Source organism: Rissa tridactyla, chromosome 7 (genome assembly GCF_028500815.1).
Source record: "Rissa tridactyla isolate bRisTri1 chromosome 7, bRisTri1.patW.cur.20221130, whole genome shotgun sequence".
Lineage (NCBI taxonomy): Eukaryota > Metazoa > Chordata > Aves > Charadriiformes > Laridae > Rissa > Rissa tridactyla.
The window spans coordinates 52138539-52162508 of NC_071472.1; the positions used below are offsets into that span (position 1 = coordinate 52138539).

At 55.2% G+C, this 23970-nt stretch overlaps 1 protein-coding gene across 1 annotated transcript; it reads right to left on the reverse strand.

Annotated features, from left to right (window-relative positions):
* Positions 1-294: 294 nt before the first annotated feature.
* Positions 295-17053, reverse strand: ADORA2B (adenosine A2b receptor). The gene is made up of 2 exons (XM_054209340.1): positions 16520-17053; positions 295-1004 (listed from the first exon to the last, which is right to left on the reverse strand). Exons 1-2 carry the CDS (start codon positions 16846-16848, stop codon positions 311-313), a joined length of 1023 nt encoding a protein of 340 aa, XP_054065315.1. The 5' UTR covers positions 16849-17053; the 3' UTR covers positions 295-310.
* Positions 17054-23970: the final 6917 nt, after the last annotated feature.

Sequence of the window (23970 nt, forward strand, 5' to 3'; positions counted from 1 at the left end):
ATCGGGGAAACACCCCCAGCAGGTGGGTCTTCCACAGTCAGTGTCTGACCTGGAAAGGAAATACAATACGATCACCAGCACTCACACAACCTGGGTTTACAGTCGAGGGTGAGCCGCGCTGTCTCCCCGGTCAGGTTATTCCTCTAGGAGGCACTATGTTAATTACAAAAATAATAAAAAAAAAATATACAACTGCATAGTGGTCATCTCTGAGCACTCCTCCGGGAGCTGGCTGTAAGTGTTCACGTAGGCACGGGGAAGGGTAGTGTCGGGGGCAGACGGCGGAACCCTAGGAGCAGGACGTGCAAGGTCATATGGTCACGGAGGCTACCGGAGAGTTAATGTTGGAGACAGTCAGGTGCTGGTTGTTGTCAGTGGTGCACTTGGGGAAGTCGTCCGTCTTACAGAGGATCTTGGAAATGATCTTGCGGAAGGTGTAGCGGAAGTCCCTGATCCTGTAGGCATAGATGATGGGATTGATGACAGAGTTGGCGTGGGAGAGGATGATGGCCATGTACATCACCCATTCAGGCTTGGATTTGGAGAACTCCTCGTGGAAGTGAGTGATGCAGTTCAAGATATGCAGGGGCAGCCAACAGAAAGCAAAAAGTCCTACAATGATGGCCAGAGACTTGGCTGCGTGGACCTCCTTCTGCAGTGTGGTCCTGGAGTTGCCCATGAGTTCGATCTGATGCAACTGTTTGCAGGCGACCATGAATATCTTAATGTAGATTCCCAGCATGATAACGAGGGGAAGCAGCACGCAGCCAAAGAAGTTGAAGTACACCATGTAGCTCATCGTCACCACATTCTCAAAGAGGCATGAGATGAAGCAGCCGTGGTGCTCTGTCCTGGTGTTAGCCCCCGTCTCATTGGTGGCGTTGGGACAACCGCTCATGGCTTTATTCCAGCCCATAAGTGGAGTCAGTCCAATGCCAAAGGACAGGAGCCACAGCACAGCGATAAGTCCTCTTGCCCGCTTGCCGGTCACCAGACTATTATACCTACGGCATCAAGAAAAAAAACCAAAATAGAGACATTAAGTAAATGAGCACTCGTGAGTTCCCCGCAGTTAGTCATCAGCGTTTTGGCCAGTGCCACAGAAGCCCCACCCACACCCACGCGGGAATCTCACCTCTGCGACCACCGGAGGGGTCAAAAATCTCACCTGTGCTCTACGCCTACGCAGAGTGATTGGGGGAGGTGAGTCACTTACTATTCCTGAGAGGTGCCAAGCGCCATCCCTGCCCACGAACATCCTTCAATAGCAGGTAAGGACTTGGAGTCTTAAAAAAGGCTTTATCATTGCAGGAGCCTAAACCACCAACTGCAAGGAGGGCAAAAGCAAGGGGAAGGCTCCTCTGTAACCACCAACTTACTCTCTTGCTCTAAGCAGCCATTATCAGGCACGCCAGGGCACGTTGCTGGGCTACATGAACTTCTGGGCTGACTTACTACCACTGAGACAATGCTGGCTCTCGATTCTACACTGTAATGGGTAGCTAAGAAGGACTTAACCAGCATCACCACACGCGTACAGCCTTTATACCACAGCCAGCCCGCTGCAGCTTGGGCTGCTCTTACGCCCGCAGCCATGCTGGTTTTCACTGGTGTTAGCTGTCCGGTGATGTGATGTCCCTTCCCGTGGTACCTCATACGCTAATGTGGGAAGCACACGTGTGTGGAAACCAGGGATCCTACCAGTTTCCCAAACAGAGCAATTCCTGGCTTACACATCCCAGACTGCAGCCCACGCAAGTTTGTTGTGGCTGGATAACAAACAGCCTGGAAGGCTTTTCTGAGCCAGCATCTGAAAGCAACCGCTCGTGATGGATTGCTTAGGAGAGGTACAAGTTGGGGTTTGTGTCTCCATTCAGAGTCTCGCATCCAGGCGTGGAGCTGGCAGCCAGGGACACCGGGCTCTTCTCCCCCCATTTCATGTCCCTGCTTTGTGCATCCTCCACCGGCGTTGGCCTCTGCTGCTCGTGTATGTGACGTGCCGAGTCTGCAGGATGCGCACCATCGCGGGGCCCTGAAGCCAAACACTTGGACCTGCAGCTTCTGAAGCCGTCACTGAGATTAAACCACACGGCTATGCGTAGCTGCTGCTGTCAAACGACGCCTGTGCTCTGCTGAGCCGCCAAAACTGCTTGTAAAGATCCAGATTTTTTAAACAAATGCTTTTCTTGGGCACCTGCTGCTCTCACAGGTTACAAAGAAGCTCCGTGGTGGCCCAGGGACGAGCTGGTCCAGTGCTGAGGGGTGCAGAGCCCCGCACGGCCCCACACCTTTCCTAACCCCACGCACTGGGTGCCTTCATGGCAGAGAAAAAAAAGGTGCCCCTCCAGCCCCCAGGGACACAAACAGAGATGGAACCTAAAGCAGCAACAGTCGGGCTGGTTTGGGTGCAACCAGAGCAGATGCCAACATCAAAGCATCAGTCGGGTCGCTCTTTGGAGATACGAAGGACTCGGCAACTGCCAGAAAGACATGAAAAACCCATTACTGTCCTCTCCAGAGCCAGTTAGCGTCCCGTCCTTCCCACACCCTTCTCTCAGCGCTTGTTTACTCTGGCTTGGCTACCCCGCTCCTCCTTTCCGAAGAACGTTTGTTCCGATTTTCTTCCGGCCCGTGAGGCAGGGGAGGGTTTCATTCCCACAGACCCGCAGCTGCGCCTGTGAATCACACCGCGGGTGCCTCCCTGCGAGCCCTGCGTCCCTCTCCTCCTGCAGGCTACAAAGACGGGAGGGTAAATGGCGGGGGGGGGTCTGCCAGCACGAAGGGGCGGCACAGAGGGGCTGGGGAGGGGGGGCCCTCGGCTCCTTCTGGGCGGCCGCTGCGGCGCGGGGCTCGCTTCAGGCACCGCCAGGGCTGGCCCCGAGGACGCGGGAGCAGCGGCCACGTTCAGGCCATGCTGAACTGTGAAGACGTTCCACGGCATAGACAGCTAAAGGGCAGGCCCAGCCACCGAGGGGTTTCTCCTGCGCTTTTCTCTCGTTATTATTAACTCTCGCTGCGTCAGAAGATGAGAAGTTATCAGACAGGCCACCACGGAGGCCAAGCCCATCGCTTGCAGCACCCCTGAAAACTTTAAGATTTGATTCCGAGCAAGTTCCCAGAAATGCGATCTCTTGGCAAAGTCTGAGTCTCCAGCTACGCCGTTGGCCAAGCTCAGTCGTTGCTGTAGGAGCACCGGGAGCTGCTGCTGCCCTACAGCTCTGCACGTGGGAAGAGAAAAACGTGGCTCCTTGGCTTGTGCTATTCACTCTTAGTCGGTCACTTTAGTTGTTCCTCTGCTGCCTCGGTCACGTCACATCCCAAAACCTATTGTAGTAAGACTGGAAAATGCAAAAGGGACCCTTGTTCAGGAAGAGATACTGGAGGGTCAGGAGGTTTTTGTGTCTGAATCTGAGCAGGAGCACAAGGAAAAGCCATGGTGGCTCAGCTGAGCCCGGTGTCCCCCACTGGTGACATTCATTGCTGCGTCTTGCTGAAAACACATGGCCCCAGACAAGGTTTCTTCCATCCGCTCCTCTCCTGAACTCTTCTGCAAAGATAAGGCTCGGCTTGAAGGTTTACTAGCGCAGTGAAGAAGTCACTTCGTTTTCCAGGGGCTGTGATGGTGGCATGTTTATTTTAGTGTTGCTCTTGCCCAGCGCATGCAGCAGAGCTGCAGCCAGCAGCACGGTTAAGCCGGGGCCCCTTCCGCGAGGAGGAGGAGGAGATGGAAAAACGTGCTGCGCTCCGGGTCTGCCAGAGGCAGAGCTGAGCAATGGCGAGGGCTGCAGGCCCGTCCCGCAGGGACGAGATGGTGCTCGTTGGAGTGGAGATGGTTACTCACAGGGAACAACGCGCTCCTTAGATCAGCTCTTCATTTTGGCAGGGATGCGCTGCCGGTTCCTCCCAGCGTCTCTCCATGCAGTGGGTCAATCCCAGGTAACGACGGTGGTCGCTGCTGGGACTACAGCGAAGGGTCACAGCTGGTCGCTGAGCTACCGGCCAGACGAGGCCATGGTGAAACTGGAGACAGTTCGATGCTCTAAAGTTGTTCATTAATTACCTTATTATTACCTTAATACACTTATTCGGTGGGACGCTGCCTTAAGTTAACGGAAGTTAAGCACGTCCTTAAAAATAAAGACGTGGACGACTATTACCAGGTCAAGGCACCAGCAGTCCCGTTAACGAGCCACTGCACACAACCGCACACAACCTCCTCATAAAGCAGCGGCCAGAGCAGCAGGCACGGGCTGTGAGACAGCCGAGACCCAGCTTTTTTCCTGAGCTCTATAAAACATGACCAGACAGTGAGGAACCAACAGATTTTTCACAGCTCTGAATGCTCCAGCAAACCCCTCCTTCATTCTTTTTTAGGCTTAATATTATTAGGCAAAAAAAACTATTAAAGTAAATTTACTCACCTGAGTCTGCTCAATTAATGTATAACAAATATTGAATCTCCTCTATGTTTCTGCCCAGAGGCATCAAATGTTACTTTAATGTAAACAACAGCTGAATATTTTAAAATGATTTATTGAGATTAAATAACCTGGCGATGCATTAGTCCCTTTTACACCGCCAGGCAAAGTCTCTTTACCGGTGTAATCACCAACGGGCAGCTAATTATCCCAGCTCCCACCCCGTGTCCCCGCAGTGGACACGCTGCAGACGCCCCGATGCCATCCCCACTGTGCGGCCACCATGGAGCGACGCAGGTTTTTCTTCTTCTGCCGTACATAACTGTACGTTTGCCACCAGCGTCACACAGCCCGGGCCGCAGCAGGGCAAATACTTAAAGGACAGTTCAGCTGCTCTTATGACACGGCTCTGACCCACCGGAGTTGTCACGTACAGGTGCCAGGCTGCTGGGTCTGTGCCTGCTGTGCCGCCACCGAGAGGGACCAGCGGCAGAGCCCTCAGCCAGGGCACACCACAGCTCTGCCCAGCCACCGCTCTGCCGCTGAGGCTGGAGGAGGTGTCCCCTGCGCCGGTCCTTGGGCTGGAGATGGTGTCCTTCACCCAGCACACATCGCTCTCGCCTGTGGCCACTTCAGTGACGGGCTCAGCGAGGTCCACAGCTTTTACGGAAAGGCATCATGGCAACCACCAAAGCGACAGAGTTGTCCGTTAGTGCGGGCTGCTGGAAACCTCTCGGCACTCTCCAGGCGCCGTGCCTCCGGTTGGGAGGACGGGCAGGGTGGTTTGTTTCCTTTTTCCAAGAGAGCTCATTGCATTTCTACTGCTATTTACTAGGGCTGGACACCAGCCAAGACACCCCGGCAGGTCCTGCTGAGCCCGGCGGGAGCAGAGCGGGACGCTGCCCGCCTGCAGCCAGCCCGGCCTCTCCCGGCATGGAGTTCGGCTCCCGACTGGAGGGAGCATCTCCCCACCAGCCCATCAGCGACCCCACGGAGATCACCCAAGCAGAGGCACCGCTGCTCCTGAGCTCCCGTCTCACGAGGAGCCTACGGCGGCAGCCAAGGCGGAATTCAGCATTTCGGGAGATTAGACTTGGGGCAGGGACCAGCAACGGCCTGGAGGAAAGAGTCTGGAAGGGGACTATGAGTCCCACATTATGTATCCCCAAAGAGCAGGAAGTGGGGAGAATTCCCCACTGACCCCAGAAGGATCACAGAACCGTAGAATTGCCCAGGTTGGAAGGGACCTTTCAGATCATCGAGTCCAACCATCAACTGAACACTGACACAACCCATCACTAAATCATGTCGCCAAGCACCACGTCTACCCGTCTTTTAAATCCCTCCAGGGATGGTGCCTCGACCCCTTCCCTGGGCAGCCTGTTCCATTGCTTGGTAACCCTTTCAGTGTAAAAATTTTTCCTAACATCTAATCTAAACCTCCCCTTGGCGCAACTTGAGGCCAGATGAATGGATCAAAATGCGGTGGTGCCACACACCTCGTCGCCTGGTGGGGGCCGGTGGGCCATGATGCTGGCCTGGGCCCTGGCTGATGACTTACTGAGTAAATAAACCCGGGGTCAACAAAGAGCAGAGCCAACAGCAAAAAGTTTGTTTTGCCGAGCATTTGAGATGTTGTGCTGCTGAACGAAAGGGTGAGCTGCAAGCTGAGGAACTGCGCCAGCCGTTCCCACCGTGTGCTCTGGGGTGCAGGGTCCGCCCCGCGCTGGGCAGCCTTCCACCCCGCAGCCCGGGCCCTGTGCAGGGGCAGGCAGGCGGGAGGGGACCCCTTTGACCGTCGCCTGCGGGGCGGCACGACCCCTCTAACATCTCTTCACCACGGCAGCCCTCTTCCCAAAGCCCTTCCCTACCTCCCCGCTACTGGGCCACCGCTGGAGACAGCGTCCCGTGCCCGGGGCTGCCGGGCGGTGAGCGGACGGGGAGTTCGCAGAACTCGCCCTACGCAGGTGCTCTGATACAAACAAGCAGTGATAATTTATAGGTTTCTATTTTAAGCGTGAAGGAAAATACACAGACACCTCCATTCACAAGTGGAGACAGCAGTTTGGCTGCCAGGCATTGTATCCTTCTCATCCACTCGCAGCTGTACTTTGCATATTGTGCCTTGGGTTTTTTTTTTTTGTTTTGTTTTTAATAGCATGAAATAAGCAGCATTGCTGCCGGTCTGTTTGCTCCACGCACAGCCATGGAATGGAGATCACATACCAGCTGAGACATCCTGGCAGGACATTCTAAATTAATCATAAATTGCACCTTGGGGAGGAGTGGGGGAGAGGGAGAAAAAAAAAAAAGAAAAAGCTGTGCTTTTTCGCCAGGAAGGAGTTGGCGATGAGAGTGAGAAATCTGATTAGCGGTTGCGGTATCAGCCGAGGAAGCGGGACATCTGCGCCTGTCCGTGTCCAGCTGCAGACAAATCGCTTCCTCCTGCATCTGTCCCTATTGTGCGCAGGGGACGGCAGCAGCGTCCCCCGCTCCCACCCCCGGCCTTCCTGCCGGGGACGCCGAGCTGGACGGGTTCCCGCGGACACGCCGGCACCCACCGCTCGGGTGGGCGCACGGGGCGGGGTTGCTTGGAGGGGGAGGAGGCGTCGCTTGGCACCCTCTGTTCCGGGAGCATCGTTCCCGCTGCCTTCATGGGAGACGCGGGCGGCTGCGGCAGCTCGGCCCCTGCGCCCCCACCCTCCAGGGGACAGAGATGTGGGGGGCTCTGGGCTCCCGCTGACAAGAGCACGCACCCAACGGGCAGCTCCCCCCACCCGCAGGGAGCACCCCCCCCCGCCAACGCTGGGCAAGCGTCCCTCGCTGTTGTTCAACCCTGGGTAATGACATGGAAGCAAGAAGAGCCGTCCCTCGTGCCGCAGAGCCCGGCCGCTGGTCAAGCCTTGCCTTCAAAAGGGTGGCCGGGCGGGGGGTGCTGCTCCGAGGCTTGCGCCTGGGCGCTGGGGGAGCCCACCTCGCCTTGGCTCCCACCGCACGGTGAGCGGGAACGGCCGCCCGCTCGCCTGCCGGGGCGCTTCGGTTTCCAGTCCTGCTCGAGGCAGCGAACCAGCAAGGTCACAGGTTGCAACGCTTTGTTTTTAGATTTTGGGGGCGGGGGGGGGGTTCGCTAAAAGGCATTTAAATCACAGAATGGTTGGGGTTGGACGGGATCTGCGGAGATCAGGCAGTCCAACCCCTCTGCCGAAGCAGGGTCACCCACAGCAGGCTGGACAGGAGCGCGTCGAGGCGGGTCTGGAGACCCTTCTCCTCCAGCGAAGGAGACTCCGCAGCCTCTCCAGTAAAGACCAGAAGGTGCCTCTCTGGTAAAGACCAGAAGGCCTTCACTTCCCCCAGGGCTTGCTTTGTTCATGCCATACGGCATTTTTCAGCCTTAGTCTGAAATAAAAGCTAAAATAGAAGATGCTTTTGAACTAGTAAGAGAAGCCGACAAGCGCAGTGTGTGACGGGAGGCTGTGAGGGGCTGGGGCTGCTCCAGCCCTGCCGTACTGCCTGCTGGCTCTCTGGGAAGCAATTCCACCCGGGAGCAGAGTCACAGAGAAGCAGACGGATGTGGGGCAGAGAAAGGCAGGACCAGCAGCACAGAGCCCAGGGTGATGCGGTTCTGGCTGAGGATGAGCCCTCGGGCGGACGGTGGCCGTCTGCTGCCCCCAGAGGAAGGCAGGGATGGGGGGGGGTGGCTGCCAGTCAGAAGCAAACCTGTTTGCAGCCCCAGGTTAACTGCTCCTCAGTTATGAAGACTCCAAATTACTCTTCCCAGGACAAAACCCACTTGTGCTTCACACTCGGCCATGGCGGTGCCTCTTGGGATGAGTTGGGCGTACGGAGGGGACCATTCCAACCCCTGGGTGCCCGCTTGTGCCGGTGTGCCCCAGCCCAGGCGACAACCACACCAGGTCCTGCAGCCTGTGAGCTCGAACTATCATAGGATCATAGAAAGTTTTGGCTTGGAAGGGACCGTAAAGCTCCTCCAGTGTCCCCCCCTGCCCTGGGCAGGGACACCTCCCACCAGCCCAGGTTGCTCCAAGCCCCGTCCAACCTGGCCTTGAACCCGTCCAGGGATGGGGCAGCCACAGCTTCTCTGGGCAACCTGGGCCAGGGACTCACCACTCTCGGATTAAAGAGTTTATTCCTAATATCTAATCTAAATCTCTCCTCTTTCAGTTTAGAGGTATCCATAGCCATGTGCTTATCCCTCCTGTGAACTCCTTCCCCGGGGTGAAGGCTCCGCTCTGCAGCCCCCAGCTCCTGCCTCACCCCGCTTTGTCCCCACACACCCTTCCATGGGTGGCACCTCACCCTGCCGCTGCCAGCGCTGGCCCAGGGCAGGGGAAGGGCGCCGCGTTTGCATGTGGGAAGGAGAAATGCGGACGAGCACAGGTTTCGGCCCAAAGCACCCTGCAAACGGCACGCATTTGGGTCATCTGGGGGAACAAGAGAATTAGAAGGGAAATGGCATCCCGGGCTGCTGTGGGGCGGGGAGCGGTGGGAGGGGGGGGCCACGGAGCTGTGCACGTGTTGAACACCGACGCTTGCGACGTGTGAATGTTTTTCTCACAAGTTTCTCAGCAGCCAGGCAGGACTTTTCCTTCGCCACCCTGGTTTGTGTCTGCAGGAGCCGGCCCCAGCCAGCTCTCGCCCCCGACGGGGGGTGAGAAAAGGTGACTGAAAACTGAACTGAGGCGCCCGGGGCACAAGCGGGTGCAGGGCAAGCTGTGGGCTCGCTGCCTGCGCTGGGCAACCCCCGGCTGCCCACGCCTGATGCCGGGGGCCGGGGGGGGGGGGCACTGCCAGAGGCGCTCAGAGCCCCCGCGGCACAGGAAGGAAACGAGCCGAGCGCTCCCCACACACCACTTCTCACGGGCCAACAACCGGAGACATCAAAACACCGGCAGCCGCCTCAAAACGCCCATGTGCAGGCAGGGGTGTGCGACACCCACCCGCCCGCCATGCCCCATGGGTGCTCCCGAGCCCTGCAGCACAAAACCCTGGTTCTCCCGACCCAAGACTGCAGGGCTGAGAATCTTACAAGCCCGCAGCCCTCCGGAGCTCTTCCTCGGCGCCACCCTCCCTCCAGGGCCCTCAAACCCCATGTTATCCCTGAGGGTGCCTGGGGCTGAGCATTTTTGTCATTCCAAAACTTCCCAGAACGGCCAGACCTCAGACGTGCAGCACTGGGGCAGCTGAGTTAAAGGTGGCTGGTGGAGGTGAGATACGATACGATTCACAGCGAGCTCTTTGGGTGCGATCCTGGCTATAGAGCCGTGGTTGGGACCGCTGCCCTCCCAGGCACCCGCTGCCCTGCGCTCTCAGATGACACGCAGGGGTGGGGAGATGGCAGATCTCTGCCAGATCACTCTTTCTGCAGTGAAACGGGCGCTGAAGCCCTTCCCGAAGGCCCCAAACGGCCGCTCCATCCACCCAGCCCCAGCAAGCTGCAAGGTGCTCTCCCCACAGAGCCTCCAGCGACCTCCCCAAGGGCTGCTGGGTCTCATGTGGTCAGCACCGAGCCCAGCACCGTCGCCCCCCCGCGCCCTGTCCCAGTGTGCCCCATCCTCTCCTTGCTTCCCTGCCCGGGTGCAGCCGGGCTCGGACCAGCCGCCAACACCGCGTCCAGCCCCCGTGTGCCACCTGCGCCATTGCAGAACGACGGGCAAATGCCACGGAGGAGAATGACAGGCCTGAGCACGGGGGAGGGAGGATGTGGCCAACGGCCGCCCCTGCAGCACCGCGCTCCCTGGGATTGGGGAGGGAGTAGGATCCGGGATGCGGGGTCACGGGCACTGATGCACCACGACGGGGGTGCAGGCAGAACCCCAGCCGCGGTGTCACCCGTCCGTCTGCCCAGCTGCTCCTGCAGGGACCCTGCTCTGTCCCTTGTCCCCAGCGGGTCCAGCAGCTCTGGTCACGGTGCTCATTGACGTGCCAGTGGCCCACATGGCACCGGAGGGTGAGCGAAAGGGCACGGACACACCCCCACCGATGTACGCGCAGGTTATTTGTGGCTCATGCCCAGCCTGATGTCACCCGTCGGATTAGGAGGTAATCCGCTCTTTGGCACGTACAGATTCCCTCGGCTGCCGCCGGACTACGCAAAGCCACCAGAGCCCACGGGGAGGGGAGAGGACCGACACATCTGTAGGCGCAGCTGGCGTCACTGATTCCTGGCATCCTGCGGACCAAAGCCGTCTATAGCACAGGAGCAGCGGCCCCAACGCCCCCCCCGCAGTGACCGCCCGGCGCGGCCAAGGGCCAGGCCAGAACACGCCTAAAAGACTCAGTTTTGTGGTCTCTGCTCATTGCTACGACAAACAGCAAATTCGGAAAAACCCCAAGAACAAGCCCGTTAGTTAACAAAGCAAAAACTTTTAAATATAAAATAAAACAGCTCCCTGTCATAACGTTTTGTTTTAATATATTTCTGGCAGAGAGGTCCGAAGGTCTTACTTCTGGAGCAAAATTCTGATCAATTTCAAAAGCTGGTTTTTTTCCCCCTAAAAATTAACCTGTATTTTTAACAGACTGAGATGACCAAAACTGAAAAAAAACGCTCCTAACCCCAAATCTCCAGGTCCTGGCTCAGCCCAAGGATCGGTGCCCTCAGCCGACAGCCTGGAAATGGGAATTCCAGCTGCTGCTCCTCAGCCATCCCTGCTGTCCCCCGCCTCCATGGGAGCCGCGTCGGGCCAGAGGCCTCGCAGAACTCTCAAATTCCCTTCCTGACGGGATTTTGCCTTTTGGAAGGGAAGTGACCCCTGAGGTGGGGGAAAAAATATAAAAATTAGGGACAGGCATTGTAAGGAAACCAGGCAGCGTGCAACTAAAAATAGCTGTGATTTTTCCCCCCTGGCTCCGGTTTGTGGCCGTGAGGCCACATGTGATTATTCCTGATTCTTTTTATTTGTGCTTCTATCTCTAGAGTCGGCTGCATCCGAAGCCCAGAGCGAGCGGCAGCCCTGGGGGGAACCCAGGGACAGGTAAATGGGGAATGCCGGCCCCCGACTGACTCCACAACCCCCCCCACGCTCTGCCTGAGCCGAGCTCGACTGTCCCCAACACCCTTAAAGAGGTGACAACGCCGCTGCTCCAGCCACCGCGCCAGCGCTCGGGCCAGGTTTGTTGCACATGAAGTTTATCGGCTGGTGGTAACCTTGGCCTGGCACAGCCATGGGATGGAGGTGGGAGGCGGAGCATCCACCCCTCTGGAATAGCGATGCCCTCCATGCTGCCCCGGGTCTGAGGACGGGGCACCGCGCGTGTGAGCCGCACACAAAGAGCAGAACCCGCCTGGGAGTTCAGACGAAGGGCAACGCAAGGCTTTCCCTTTGGAAAGGAAATGAAGCAAGGGCAGAAGAAGGAAGAGCAGCTGCAATTCTGTGTCGCTGGTGGCACGCAGAAAATGGCAGGTGAAATCCAAGGCTCTGAAGAGGATTTTCTCCCCTCCCCAGGGGCTCCAGCCCTCCCGCCTGCCATAGATACCCACCAGTTTGCTTTGCTGAGGACCAAGCTGGGAGTTGAGAGGACTCCAGGAACAATTCTTTGCGGGAGAACAGGGAGCCCCCTCCTCTGCAGCAGCAGGGCCCAAGGGAGGGCAGGCAGCGGTAAAGCATCAGGCAACCCACCTCACGAAAGGGCACTGCACAGCTAAAAGGATCAGATAAGAGCAACAACAACCACCCAAACGGAATTTGTCCCCGTGAGGAGAGCAGAAAGGAGCTGGGCTGTTGCCTTCATTGTGTCAAAGACAAGAGGGGCAGCAGCTCCGGCGGGAGACAGGCGGCACCGGGAGCAGAGCGGTGCAGCACCATTGCCCGACGGTGATCCAAGCGCGGATCCCAGCGCGGATGCTCTGGCTGTAGCGGGGCAGCCAGGGCTCGGCGGGGTGCAGGAAGGGAGGAGACCTGGGCATGGACGCCCTGCTCTGGTTCATGGCAGAGCTGCCTGGGAACACCAGTCCTGCACTTCTGCTAGGGAAAATGGGAGAGAACTAAGTCCAGGGGGGAAGAACAAGCACCAAATCAGTTCAAACTGCAGGGAGCTGGGGCTAATTCTCCCTCTGCGTCTCAGCTGGGGTCTTTGCCAGGGAGGCAGCAGCAGGACAACATCCACTGTCCTGCAGGAGATTACCAGCTGGACAAGGGCACACAGACCGTGATGTAGTACAGCGTTTCATTCTCCTTTTGCTCTCTAAATACAGATATTCTTCTCCCTCCCTAATTCCTGACACGTTTGTTCCAGGCTTCTATCCGTACCTACAATCATTAGCCACGCCAAAGGATTTTGGTTAATGCAAATAAAAGGGAAAGATTTTATTCCACCTACAAATCTTCCTTGGCTCGCAGCTATGGGGCCGTGGGGCGAACTCCAGCTCTGGAGAAAGCCAGAGAGCGAAAGCCTTAGCACCGCGCTCGTGCCAAACACTCCGCGGGACGGATTTACTGCTGCTGAAAGATGCTCAATTGCCTGGCTTTGATGTTCTGCTTGGAGGAAGTGCTGCGGAGGAGCAAGATTTCGGGGCGGGGGGGGTTGGCAGATGAGAGCGGGGATGGTGCCGTGTACCCGGGGCACAGGGACCGGCACAGGGACGGACGCAGGGACAGCAGCGGCTCTGCCCGGTTGGGAGCACTGGGCTGGGAGCACTGGGCTCCAGGAGGGATGCGGGCAGAAAGGCAGGGCTGGAGCGCGTTTGAAGACAAGACGCCGCGTCCAGGGGAGAAGGGACCCGGGAAAGGGCTCAGAGCCGCAGCTGCACGAACCGGGGAGCGCGGCGGGGGCTTCTCCATAAACAGTAAATTTGACAAAAACAAACAAAATAAGGGTTTCAAGGGACAGAAAGAATTCGTGGCTTCAGGTCAAATTTGGCAAATATTTTTAGCCCGAAGAGGGAGGGTTCTAAAACCCCATTTTTAAATTTTGTGAGATTTTTGTTTTGCCATTGCCTAGAGGAGAATTTGTTAGTTCCTTTCCAGCGAGGGGGGGCTCCATTTCAAACAGCAGCACAGCAACGTCAAAAGGGTTAAGCAACTCAAACAAAATCCGCCAGGTTGCTCAGGATCACTTTGTTTCACTGAAGCCTCCCAGCATCTCTGGTTCAGTTTGACTGAAACAATTTTCCTCTTCCCCATGGGATTTTTTTGGTTCAGCCACAGAACTGAAAAATCCATTATTAGCCTGGCGGTAATGCAAACTTCACACACCCCCAGCCCTCCGGCCTGCCCAGCCTCTCAGTGTGCTCAAACAGCCCTGAAATAGCAGCGAATAATGTGAAAAATGCTCAGTTCTCGATGTCCCTGCAGAGGTTTCCACGGGGAGCTGGTACACTGGATGCGACAGGGACACTCGTCTGCTCTGCAACAACTGATTATTTATTGTAATTGCTAGATAGGGCTGGGTACAAATCATTTTCTTAAACGTTTAATACTTCATGGCCTGTTACCAGCCTCTGCGCCGGTCTCCGGGATGAGAGTTTAGGTAAGAAAAACTTTTCCTAAGGTTGCCATTCCTCCAAACCCATGACCAGCTTTCCTTTTCCGCAGCACAAACCTCCTCCCAGAACCAGTGCGTGCCTCTGCCCAGAGCGGGAGGCTGGACAAGCTCCTGCCCCCTCGCCACCGGCAGCACCATGGAGCATCCCGGGCATAACGACGCTGAGGAGGCAGCTCTAACTAAGCCTTGGTTGGAAAACCCTGCTGCAGCAGAGAAGCGTTTTGCCCGTGTCGTTTTATAACCTCCTCTAACCTCTTCTGGTCTTGGCCGTACAAATAAAACCAGCCTTTCAGTGCCGGTCCCTAAATCTCCTGTTGCCGAAGCAATGACCCGTCCATTGCCCTGCAGTCCCAGCAGTGAGAAACCGCCTCCTCCTTTTAAAGGGGTTTTACTCACTGGTCACCTCTGAGAGCAAGGAAACGGGCCACGATGCCAAGACCAAGTTTAATCCAAACTTCACACTTCAGACCAGACCAGAACGGGACTCCTGGATCTCCGCTTACAGCTGAAGGGGCTGTATGTGTCCTCCTAGGAAGCGCTTATAGGAATAAAGACATTCGTGCAAATAGAATAAAAGGTTTAGCCTAAGACGGGGTGAAAAAGCAATGCTGGGAAAGGATCCCAAAAGCAAGGCAAAACTGCCCTAGGATTTCATCCCACACAGGTGTAGGAGCTGACCTCTTGGAGAGTCGAGCAAACCTGCTAGAAACAGGGGCTGTGGGAAAAAAAAATAATAAGAGAGCGGAGGAAATAGCTGCTATTTTGTCAGTTCACGAAACCACTTCCCTTCTGCAAAGAAGTAAATGATCCCCTCAGAGCGTTTCTGACCTGCCGCTCTCGCCTCGCGTTCCAGCAGCGTCGAAAACGAGCTCGCAAGATTCAGCTTCCTCAGCCAAGTGCTGCAAAAATCACTTGTGGTCCAAAGGAAAAGGGTTACACTGAACAGCCCGGGCTCGAGCAGCCTGCTCGGGGGTGGTGCTGCGATTAAACTGAAACTTCAAAAATAGGACCTGCTTCCGTAGCTGCTGCTGTGCCACTAGCCCCCATCCCGAGAAATCCCCAAGGGAACGAATGGAAGAGGCACCAAAGCATTGTCCGTAGCTAGCACGGGTGGCTGGGAAGGTAAGGAGCCGGTTTCAGAGATGCTGGCAGCAATCGGGGCTACTCTGTGTCCGCTCCCTCCCGTACAGAGCTCGGCTCTCGCTTACGCTGCATCCCGTGGAATTTCCATGCGCCCAGCTCCGACGGCACACGCAGCCACTCAGCACACATGCATTTCCATCACCAGTTTTTATCATCTGCCCAGTAGCTAATTAATATTTGAACAATGTACGGGCATTCTCCGATGCAAGGTGCCAGAACAGGGCGAAGGGGTTTTTTTTAAGTCATTTTAGGGTGGATTCATCGCTCGCGTGAGGGAGATAAGAGAGACAAGCAGAACCTAGGAAAGCTACAGCTTACACAGCTCAGCTGAGGTCCCCACTCCAAATCTGTCCTGTTTCCCCACAGCCTCCACTTCTGAGAGCCCCCTGAGCGGTCCTGGACTCCCCAGCTGGGCTCCATACGAGTCTTTTTCTCGGGGAGGAACAACAGAGACATGAAGGAGACTGAGACTAAGGGATCAGGTCACTCGTAATGCAAAGCCGGGGGTTCGGTGCACTTAAGCTTACGGAAGCTGCTGCGCCAACTGCCTGGTGAAGCGCCTGTAAAACCCACTCAGTAAGTTTTTGCCCCATGAATTAGAAGGGAAGCAATTTATGACCTTTATGACTTGGATGAAAGTCTAAACTGTGAAATTCTGACATCTGACGTATGAATCCTTTCTGCTTCCTTCCTCCCTCTCCTTTCACAGCGTATGCACAGAGCTGACACCTTCTGACGTGTACTGATCTATACGCTCTCTTACCGTAAGCACGCAGAAGGAAAAGGTATGTACGCAAGCACCGAAATGCGGTTTCAGCATTTGTAGATGCAGTTTCAGTTCATTCACTATAGCCCTCTGAAAACTGGAAGACAGCCTGGTTAGACTCTAGTCCTAGCTGAAAATCAGAAGTATGTACAAAGTTGTATTAAGATCTATTTAAGATGACTTTCAGCCTTTCTAAAAGTATTGTGACCTGAGCGCCTCAGGAAGAGACAAGAGCTCTTACAGAACAGCCTACAGACCTGCTTTGCTTATAGGCTGGGAAGTAGCTGAAAGAGTGGTTGCTCCTATATTTAATTGCCTGGGAAGATGCCCAGACGCCACAATAATGGGGGCTGTATAAATATCTACATAGATTAGCTACAGCTATCCCAAGCACAAGCACACTACTACATCACTGCACAGCCCCCGCAAGAAGCCACTGACCCTCCCAAGACAAACGTCCTCAAGAAACTCAGCTCCCAGGTATATTTGGAAGCGAGAGGCAGGATACTGAAAACCTGATCCCGCTCCTGCAGCGAGTGCAGAATCTCTGTTCTTTTCATCGTCACCTGTGAGCAGCAAACCTCTTATGGTGACACTAGAGATTAGAAGTTCTGTGCTCTAAGGCAAGGGAGGTCACAGTCTGGGCTGTCACGGAATGTGGCTACTTGTGTGCACTCCAGTCTCTTACCTCAGTGGGATCTTAATAGCCAGGTACCTGTCGATGGCCACTGCCAGAAGGCTGAAAATGGAGCTTTGGGTCAGCACCAGCACGAAGCAGGCGAAGAAGAGGCAGCTGTGAAAATCCACCTGGAATCCGATGCTGATGGTGATGGCGAAAGGGATGGCTAGCAAACCCACCGCAATATCAGCCACTGCCAGGGACACCAGGAAATAGTTGGTCGCATTCTTCAAGGTACTGTTGATGGCCACGGCCCAGCAGACCAGGACGTTGCCGGCGATAGACAGCACCGCGATGATCAGTTCCAGCACGATGTAGGTGGTTTTCAGCGTGTCCATGGCGAGAGCCCAGGGCGAGGAGCTAGAACCGTTCACGAGAAAAAGGTACTTTCCACCGGGCGCCCGTCCGCAGGTACCAACAGGCCACGGGGCAGCGCTTCCCGGCCAGAAACACCCATCCCCGGGCTCACCGCCGCCTCCCGCCCGGCCGCCGGGGCGTGGGGGGCCGGAGGGGCGCGGCGAGCCCCGGGCCGCAGCCCCCCGCTGCCCGCACCGCCCGGCCCCCGCCGGGCATCCGCGGCCGCGCTCCCGCGGGGCACCGGTCACCGCCCGCCCGCCGCCGCCGGGCCCGGCCGCTGCGCCCGCCGCCGGGCCATCCGCCGGCACCTCGGGGCGGGACGCGACGGGAAGGGACGGGACGGGACGGCCCCGCCGCCGCCGCTCCGCCCGGGGATGCTCCGCCGCCCGCCCGCTCCCCGCGGAAAGCGGCTGCCGGCCGCGGCGGGGCTATTTCTGCACATGGGGCGAGCGGGGCGGGGAGTGCGCGGCGCCCAGGCGATTGGCCGAGAACCGGCGGGCCCCGGGACGGCACCCCCGCACCGCCCGGACCCGACCCCCCGCACCGCATGGACTCGGGACGACACCCCCGCACCGTCCGGCTCCGACACGGCACCCCCGCGCCGCCCGACCCCTGGCCCCCCGCACCGCCCGGACCCGGGACGGCACCCCTGCATCGCCCAGACCCGACCCCCCGCACCGCACGGACGGGGGACGGCACCCCCTCACCCAGGACGGCACCCCCGCACCCCCCGACCCCGGCCCCTCGCACCGCACGGACCCGGGACGACGCCCCCGGACGCGACCCCCCACCATCACCCGGCTCCGACACGGCACCCCCGCGCCCGGGACGGCACCCCCGCACCCCACGGCCCCGACCCCCCGCACCAGACAGGCTCAGGACGGCATCCCCGCACCCAGGCCCCCGCACCACCCCATCCCCGCACCCTGCTGCTGCCCCCCCGGGCGCAGAGGCCGAGCCGGCGGGCTGGCTGCTGCTCTCCACGGGGGTTTTCGGGGCGCTGGGCTGCGGCCCTCCAAGGGTCGCTTTGCCAAACAAAAAAAGTGAAAAAGTGAAAAGTTTCCCCGCAAGGTTTCGGGCCACACTTTCCCCCAGCGCGACCAGGGCTCAGATGTTGCTACAGGCTGTTGGGACACCGCCGGGGGTGTTGCCACACGGGGAAAATTCCCCACGAGCAGTGCACTGACCAAAAGTAAGCGATTTCACAAAAATCATGACAGCATCGAGTCCGTAGACAGTTATCACGCAACGTGACATTTCCTGATGTAAGAAAATGGCAAAATACCATGGATTAGCAAACGCTATTACTCACAGGGCTGAAGTAGTTAAGTTTAGACCTAAGGAGCTTGGAAAAAATTAAAACCTGATGCAATCAAGGGTTTGGTTGTCTGGTGGGTCTTAAAACCAGCAGTGTATAGGAAGATAAGTATAATTTAATAACTACTTACCATTTCATTGCACCTTTCATGCTTTATGTTGTGTCCACCACCAAAACACAACCAGACCAGAGGCGGAACTTCACACCAGTTCTGTAGCATGCACCAGCACAAAATTAATCCAGGACAGAAACTAGAAAAAAACCCAAACAATTCAGAAAAATAAGCCTTCCCGTAGCAAACAGAAAGTAAAAGAAATTGCCATTGTTTTGGTTTGGTTTTTTTTTTTTTTTTTTAAACAAATTTGGAAATGAAATCCCGTGGAAGGGAAAGCTTTGTGGGGATCCAAAGTTAAAGCAGAGCAAGAACAAATGGGGAGAAAAGGGATCAAAATGATTTCTATGGACATGGCGTAAATGGAAACACTCTGATTGACTAGCAATGCTTTGGATCAGACAGATATGAAGCAGAACTCTTAATTTGTATTGAATGAAGCCATTTTTTTCAAGTCAGACATCTCAGGAGCAGAATGCTGAAGGATGACTCGGATGCTGGAGGGAAGCCGTGCTTGTGGTGTGTTTAATTTGATGGGGACGTACAACAGGGTCCCCTTCGCTCCGTTCAGACAAAAGGATCTGCGCTCCAGGAGCATTGCTGCCCCTTCCCTCCCGCCTGGCAGCTTTGCACTTCCAAGCACTTTGCTGGCGCAAGGGAAGGACCGATTCCCACGACAGCACTGACAGGCGAGCGCGTAACTCCGGCGGTTCAAACCTCAGTGTCCGCCCGGGACTGCGCTGAAAGGAAGGACAGAGTTTTGAGAGGAACTTGGGGCTGCCGGAACGCAGCCCCCCCGTGCCAGGCTGCTCCATCTCTCTCAGCACTTGCTGGATCCTGAACTTGCCTACACTGGTTTGGTTTATTTATTATTTTGGGATGAGTGCAGCTTCCCTCGTGCAGAGCCTGTTATAATCATGTAAACGATGGTAAACTCTCATGGAAAAGCACTTTTCCCCCCAAAGCAATGGATTTACATCAGGGTTTTTACACATATTGTTTTCCTAGCGCTAAAACATGTGCCAACAGAAGCCTTCTGCTGCTTTATAGCACTTCAGTGAAATGAGCATTAACTTCTTGCAGTGGATACATTTTATTAGGAAAAGATCTGCTTTTGTGATTATGGAAGTGTTTTTTACAGGCCGATCCAAGGGAAATTGTGGTTTATCAAGTCAGACACAGACAGAGAAACCATTATTTCAGGCTCCGATGAATAGGTTGTTCGGGACAAGGTCTCTGCGAGACAGGTAGTGAGGCGCTGCGAATGCCGTGGATTTTGCATTACGGGGAGATTCATGGCTCTCCAAAGCAGCGAAGCCTTTGCCAAGGTCCAGTGGTTTATTTTGGCGTTGCTTAACTGATGCAGCTGAACTTATTCCGAATACAACTTAGCTGCAAGCAGAGCCGAGGACAAGCGTGCTCAGCTCTTGCACCGACCACGGTTAAATCCTGCTGGCAGCAAGAGGGGCATGAGCCCATTCCCAGCCCGAGACACAGACCCTGCCCTCCAGCTGCATTCTTCAAGCCCTGCTTGAAAATATATGGCATCCTGCACCCTACCATTAAATACCAACCGAATGTGCTGGCCTTGTAAAGTAATCATCTGAGCAGGCGTTGTGAAACTCTGCAGCTCTTGGGGCTCCAAGGGTGATGAAGCCGTAGGTGATAATGTGCATTTTTATAGACTGGAGTCTGTAGAGGAGCAAGGAAGCCACACGACGAGCAAGTAAATATAGCCCAAAGCTCGCAGCTTATGGAACCCATTCAAGAACTGAAGCATAATAGTAACACGGCAACAGGTCACTGGAGCACCGTTGGATGCGAAGATGTCAGATAGAGAGACAAATGAATCATCATTACTATTATTTTCCTGGATTCTATTTTACTCCAGGGATTTGCCTCTTCACACTCATGTAGGAAACAGCCCCAGCCCCATTCTGCTTCTTTCAAGTGTAAGAACTAATCTGGCGCTTTTGTTCCGAGGGAAACAGATTTAAACGGATCCCACGTTATGAATGGTGATGCGGTGGGAGACAGGAGCAGCACCCTGCCGTGGCCATGGCCCATGTCTCTGTGGCTTGGCAGAAGCCCACCAGCCTCGTACGTGCTGTTCCTTCTGTCACTGCAGTCCCCGGGGGAGCAGAGCTGCCGCTTTGGAGGCAGCACGTTTCCTGCAGCCTTCTGTGATCTCTTTTGTGTGAGGCCTCTGTGCAGTCTCGGGCTTCACTGAGGACTTCCCCGGCAATCTCCGTCTTGACACCTTCAGTGCTCCTGGCCCAGCCACAAAGAACTAGCGAGGAGCCTCGCTGACACGCATCTCTCCGTACACACCGGACCAGGGACCCAGAGAGCCCTCAGGGCTATGTCCATCAACACAAAGAAAAGCCCCAAGTCAGCGAGAGCTGAGATGTTCTTGCTGGTCCTGCAGCCAGATTTGCCAGCTCAGTCGCCAAGCTCATGTTAAACAGAGGAGTAACAAGCACCGAAGTGACTCGGCTTCAAAGGGACACAGACGCATCTTCTGCATATCAAAAACAAGGGGGAAAAAACAAACAAAAAAAAGAGATATGGATGCCAGACAAAAAGTTCATCTGTCTTTCTGCTACAGGCACATCCGTCGTATTGACTTTGGCAACCCTTCATCAACCTGCGAGAGCTGCGGTATTGAGTAGAACCAGCTCTTGGGTGGTAGAGGGCATTAGCCCTGCACCTGGTGGCTTCACAAGCAAAGCAGCTGCTAGCTGTCCCCTTCCCTGAAGAAGCAGCTCCATCCCAAAACTGCCCATGGAAGGGGGAGACTGGGAAAAGAGAGCGGCCAGAGGCAGTGCCCAGGGCTTTCAGAACGAGCCCTGTGTCAGAGCATGGGCTGTGGCACAGTCCCGTGCCGCGGCGTGTGCCCTTCTATGCCCATGGAGCCTCAGAGGTTCTCTCTTCCTCCAGACCCCACCAGTTCACCTCTGAACAAGCGTCCGCACACTTGTCCCCAGGAGACACCTGCATTTCTAAACTCTTTTCACCACTTGTCTCCTGTGCAAGGACCATCGGCGCAGGGAATGGGTAATGCCAGTAGCGATGGCAGGGATTTGCAAGGTGGACACGAGGAGCTGGACAAAGAAACAGTTTCCATCTGTCACGTGGCCGTGTCTCACTGCCAGGGCAATGGACCTCAACCATCGGAATCCCCGCTACCACTCAAGTCTTCACTAGTACTTCTGGGCTGTTTTGCAGGACAAGACACAGCTCGTCCTGACCCTGACTGCAGGAAAGGATTCCCAAGACACGATATAACCCATAAACCACGCAGAAGGTACAAAAGCCCTCTTCGAAGTGGCGCTGCCAATGACAGGCTGAGCTACACGCAGCGAGGTGAAGGCAACAGGATTTCCGAAGGCTACCTGGGTTTGCTAGCCCGTGAAACCAGTGCTCAGCTCTGCCTGAATATTTATTGCCCGCATTGCTGCGCTCAGCATTAGCATGTCAAAGATTCCGGATGAGCTCTGGGGTACACAACGATGGAGGTGAATGGCCAAAGGTGAGGTTTGCTGCTGTACCATAACGCTGTAGGCGTTTTTCTGGAAGAGACTGGGAAAGGAAAGCAGAGAGCGAAATTCCAGGGAAAACTATTTCCATACTGGAGGCTTCAGTCAGCCTGCAAAAGCCTTGGAAAACAGGACAGAAAAGTTACAGCAAGATCACAAACTGCAGATCAACAAACTTGGATTTTCCTAGTCCTCAGGGTCATTGCCAGATAATAAACGTGTATTATGCTGGAATTTAAAACTGGTGCTTAAATTATCTGCAAGAACTCATCTTGTAACAATGCAGGTGTGTGAATTCTTTATAAATTGTGGGTTATATCTTACGCCTTTCATTAGAAAACAAAAAAGTCACCACAGGACTGAAAAAAAAAAATAAACTATAAACAACGTTGAAATTAAAAAGGAAAGATTTTGCCCGAGCAGAGGCAAGGGCAGGAGGATACCATTTTAAAGACATTTTTAATTTATCTCCGTGTTTGATTTTATTTACTAACCACCTTCTATGATGAAAAGCCAAGTACCTCTTCCAGCAGTATTCCGAAATGGAAGCTGCAGCTCCAGCCAAGGGCTAGGAAGCCCTACGGTGCCGAGCCCCGGCTGCAAGGTCTCACCTGCGCAGGGCTCCCGGCGGGTACTGGGTCCAGTCGTCTCGTGTACGTTGGTGCAGCTGGTACAGCCAATTTCCCCGGAGAAATCAATAGGGAGCGTTGTTATGTTTCCAGGCCAACGCGGGTAGTGGAAAGGCCAGGGTGAAGCTGGACAGGCAGCGATGCCGTTTGCCAGTCAAACAGCCTGCGATGGCTTCGGTGGCAGCCCGAGCTGCTTCCCGGGCACAACCTTCACCGCTTTGCGCCCCCGAGAACACGAGCTCGCTACGTGCCCACTCCACAAGCTCAGAGCTTCGCTCCCAATCTCTTCACAGCAACGACACGGAGAAGTGATTCTGCTCCCGGCCCAACCCCGACGGCGCGGGGAAATGTGCTCTCAGCCCCAGCGGCTACAGCCACGCTGCTTTATGCAAAAATGTGACATTTGGAGCTCCAAGTGTATACAACGAGAAGACCTGAAGCGGTGCAACACAACGGCTCTGAATATAGAATTACGCTCAAATTCTAGAGAAAAGCTAGATTTAATTTAATTCAAACCCTGCAGCCTGTTTTCTCCGTGCAAGACGGAACCAAGGCTTGTAAATATCTATTATTACTATTATTACGACTATCTGCAACTGCCAGAGGCCAGCTATAGCACATGGAGAAGCCACGAACCTGTGGTGTCCTAGGTCCCAGCTAGAGCTCTGAAAAGCATCCTTAACTTCCAACAGCCACCCTCCCTTCGCAGGCAGGTCCGTGCAGGTCACTCGGGGATTAAAGGGCATCTCAGCTGTGGCAAAGGGAAAACTCCAGAACACACACACACACACAAAAAAAATTCAAACCAGGCAATGCAGAGGAAGGGACCAGCCTTCTGTCCCACTCTGGCTCCGCGCTCAGCTGCCAAAAAATACCGAATTTGACCTCGAACCCTGTTTGAAGCCCCATGTCATTATTACAACCCCTATTGTATGGCTCCATCACAGAGAGATGAGATTTTCCTGTTTCGTCCAGTCTCCGTGAGTATTGGCAAAACTCCTACGCAAGCCTAGTGCTAAACGCTCTTCAAGCCCAAGAACTTGGTTAGTGCGGTTTCCACCCTTGCAAGATTTTATCAGAAACGCTCTTAGATTAGTCGCTACAAAAGCAATGTCTTAATCGCAGCTGAAGGGGAAGAACCTGGAATGTGGACCGCACTATCCCGTGGCATGTTATTTATTATTAATCTTACTAGTCCCTTTGCAAGCTTCAGACTGAACTCTGCCTTCCCAGAATGGCTCTCCAGGGCCTCGGCAGTACAATTGCTCCCAAGGGCTGAGCTATGCATTTATTATTATTATTATTATTATTATTATTATTGCTACGCAATTCAGACACGTTGGGTTGTCTGAACTGAATACTAGTAACTGCATTACAAATAAGCAAGAGGCCACACTCGCCGCTTTCACTGTAACCACCCTGGCTGTAGTTTTTATTTTGGCAAGGAAAATAACGGACATTTTATAACTGAGAAAGCCAAGCAGAGTCACGGCGGTGGCCTCACT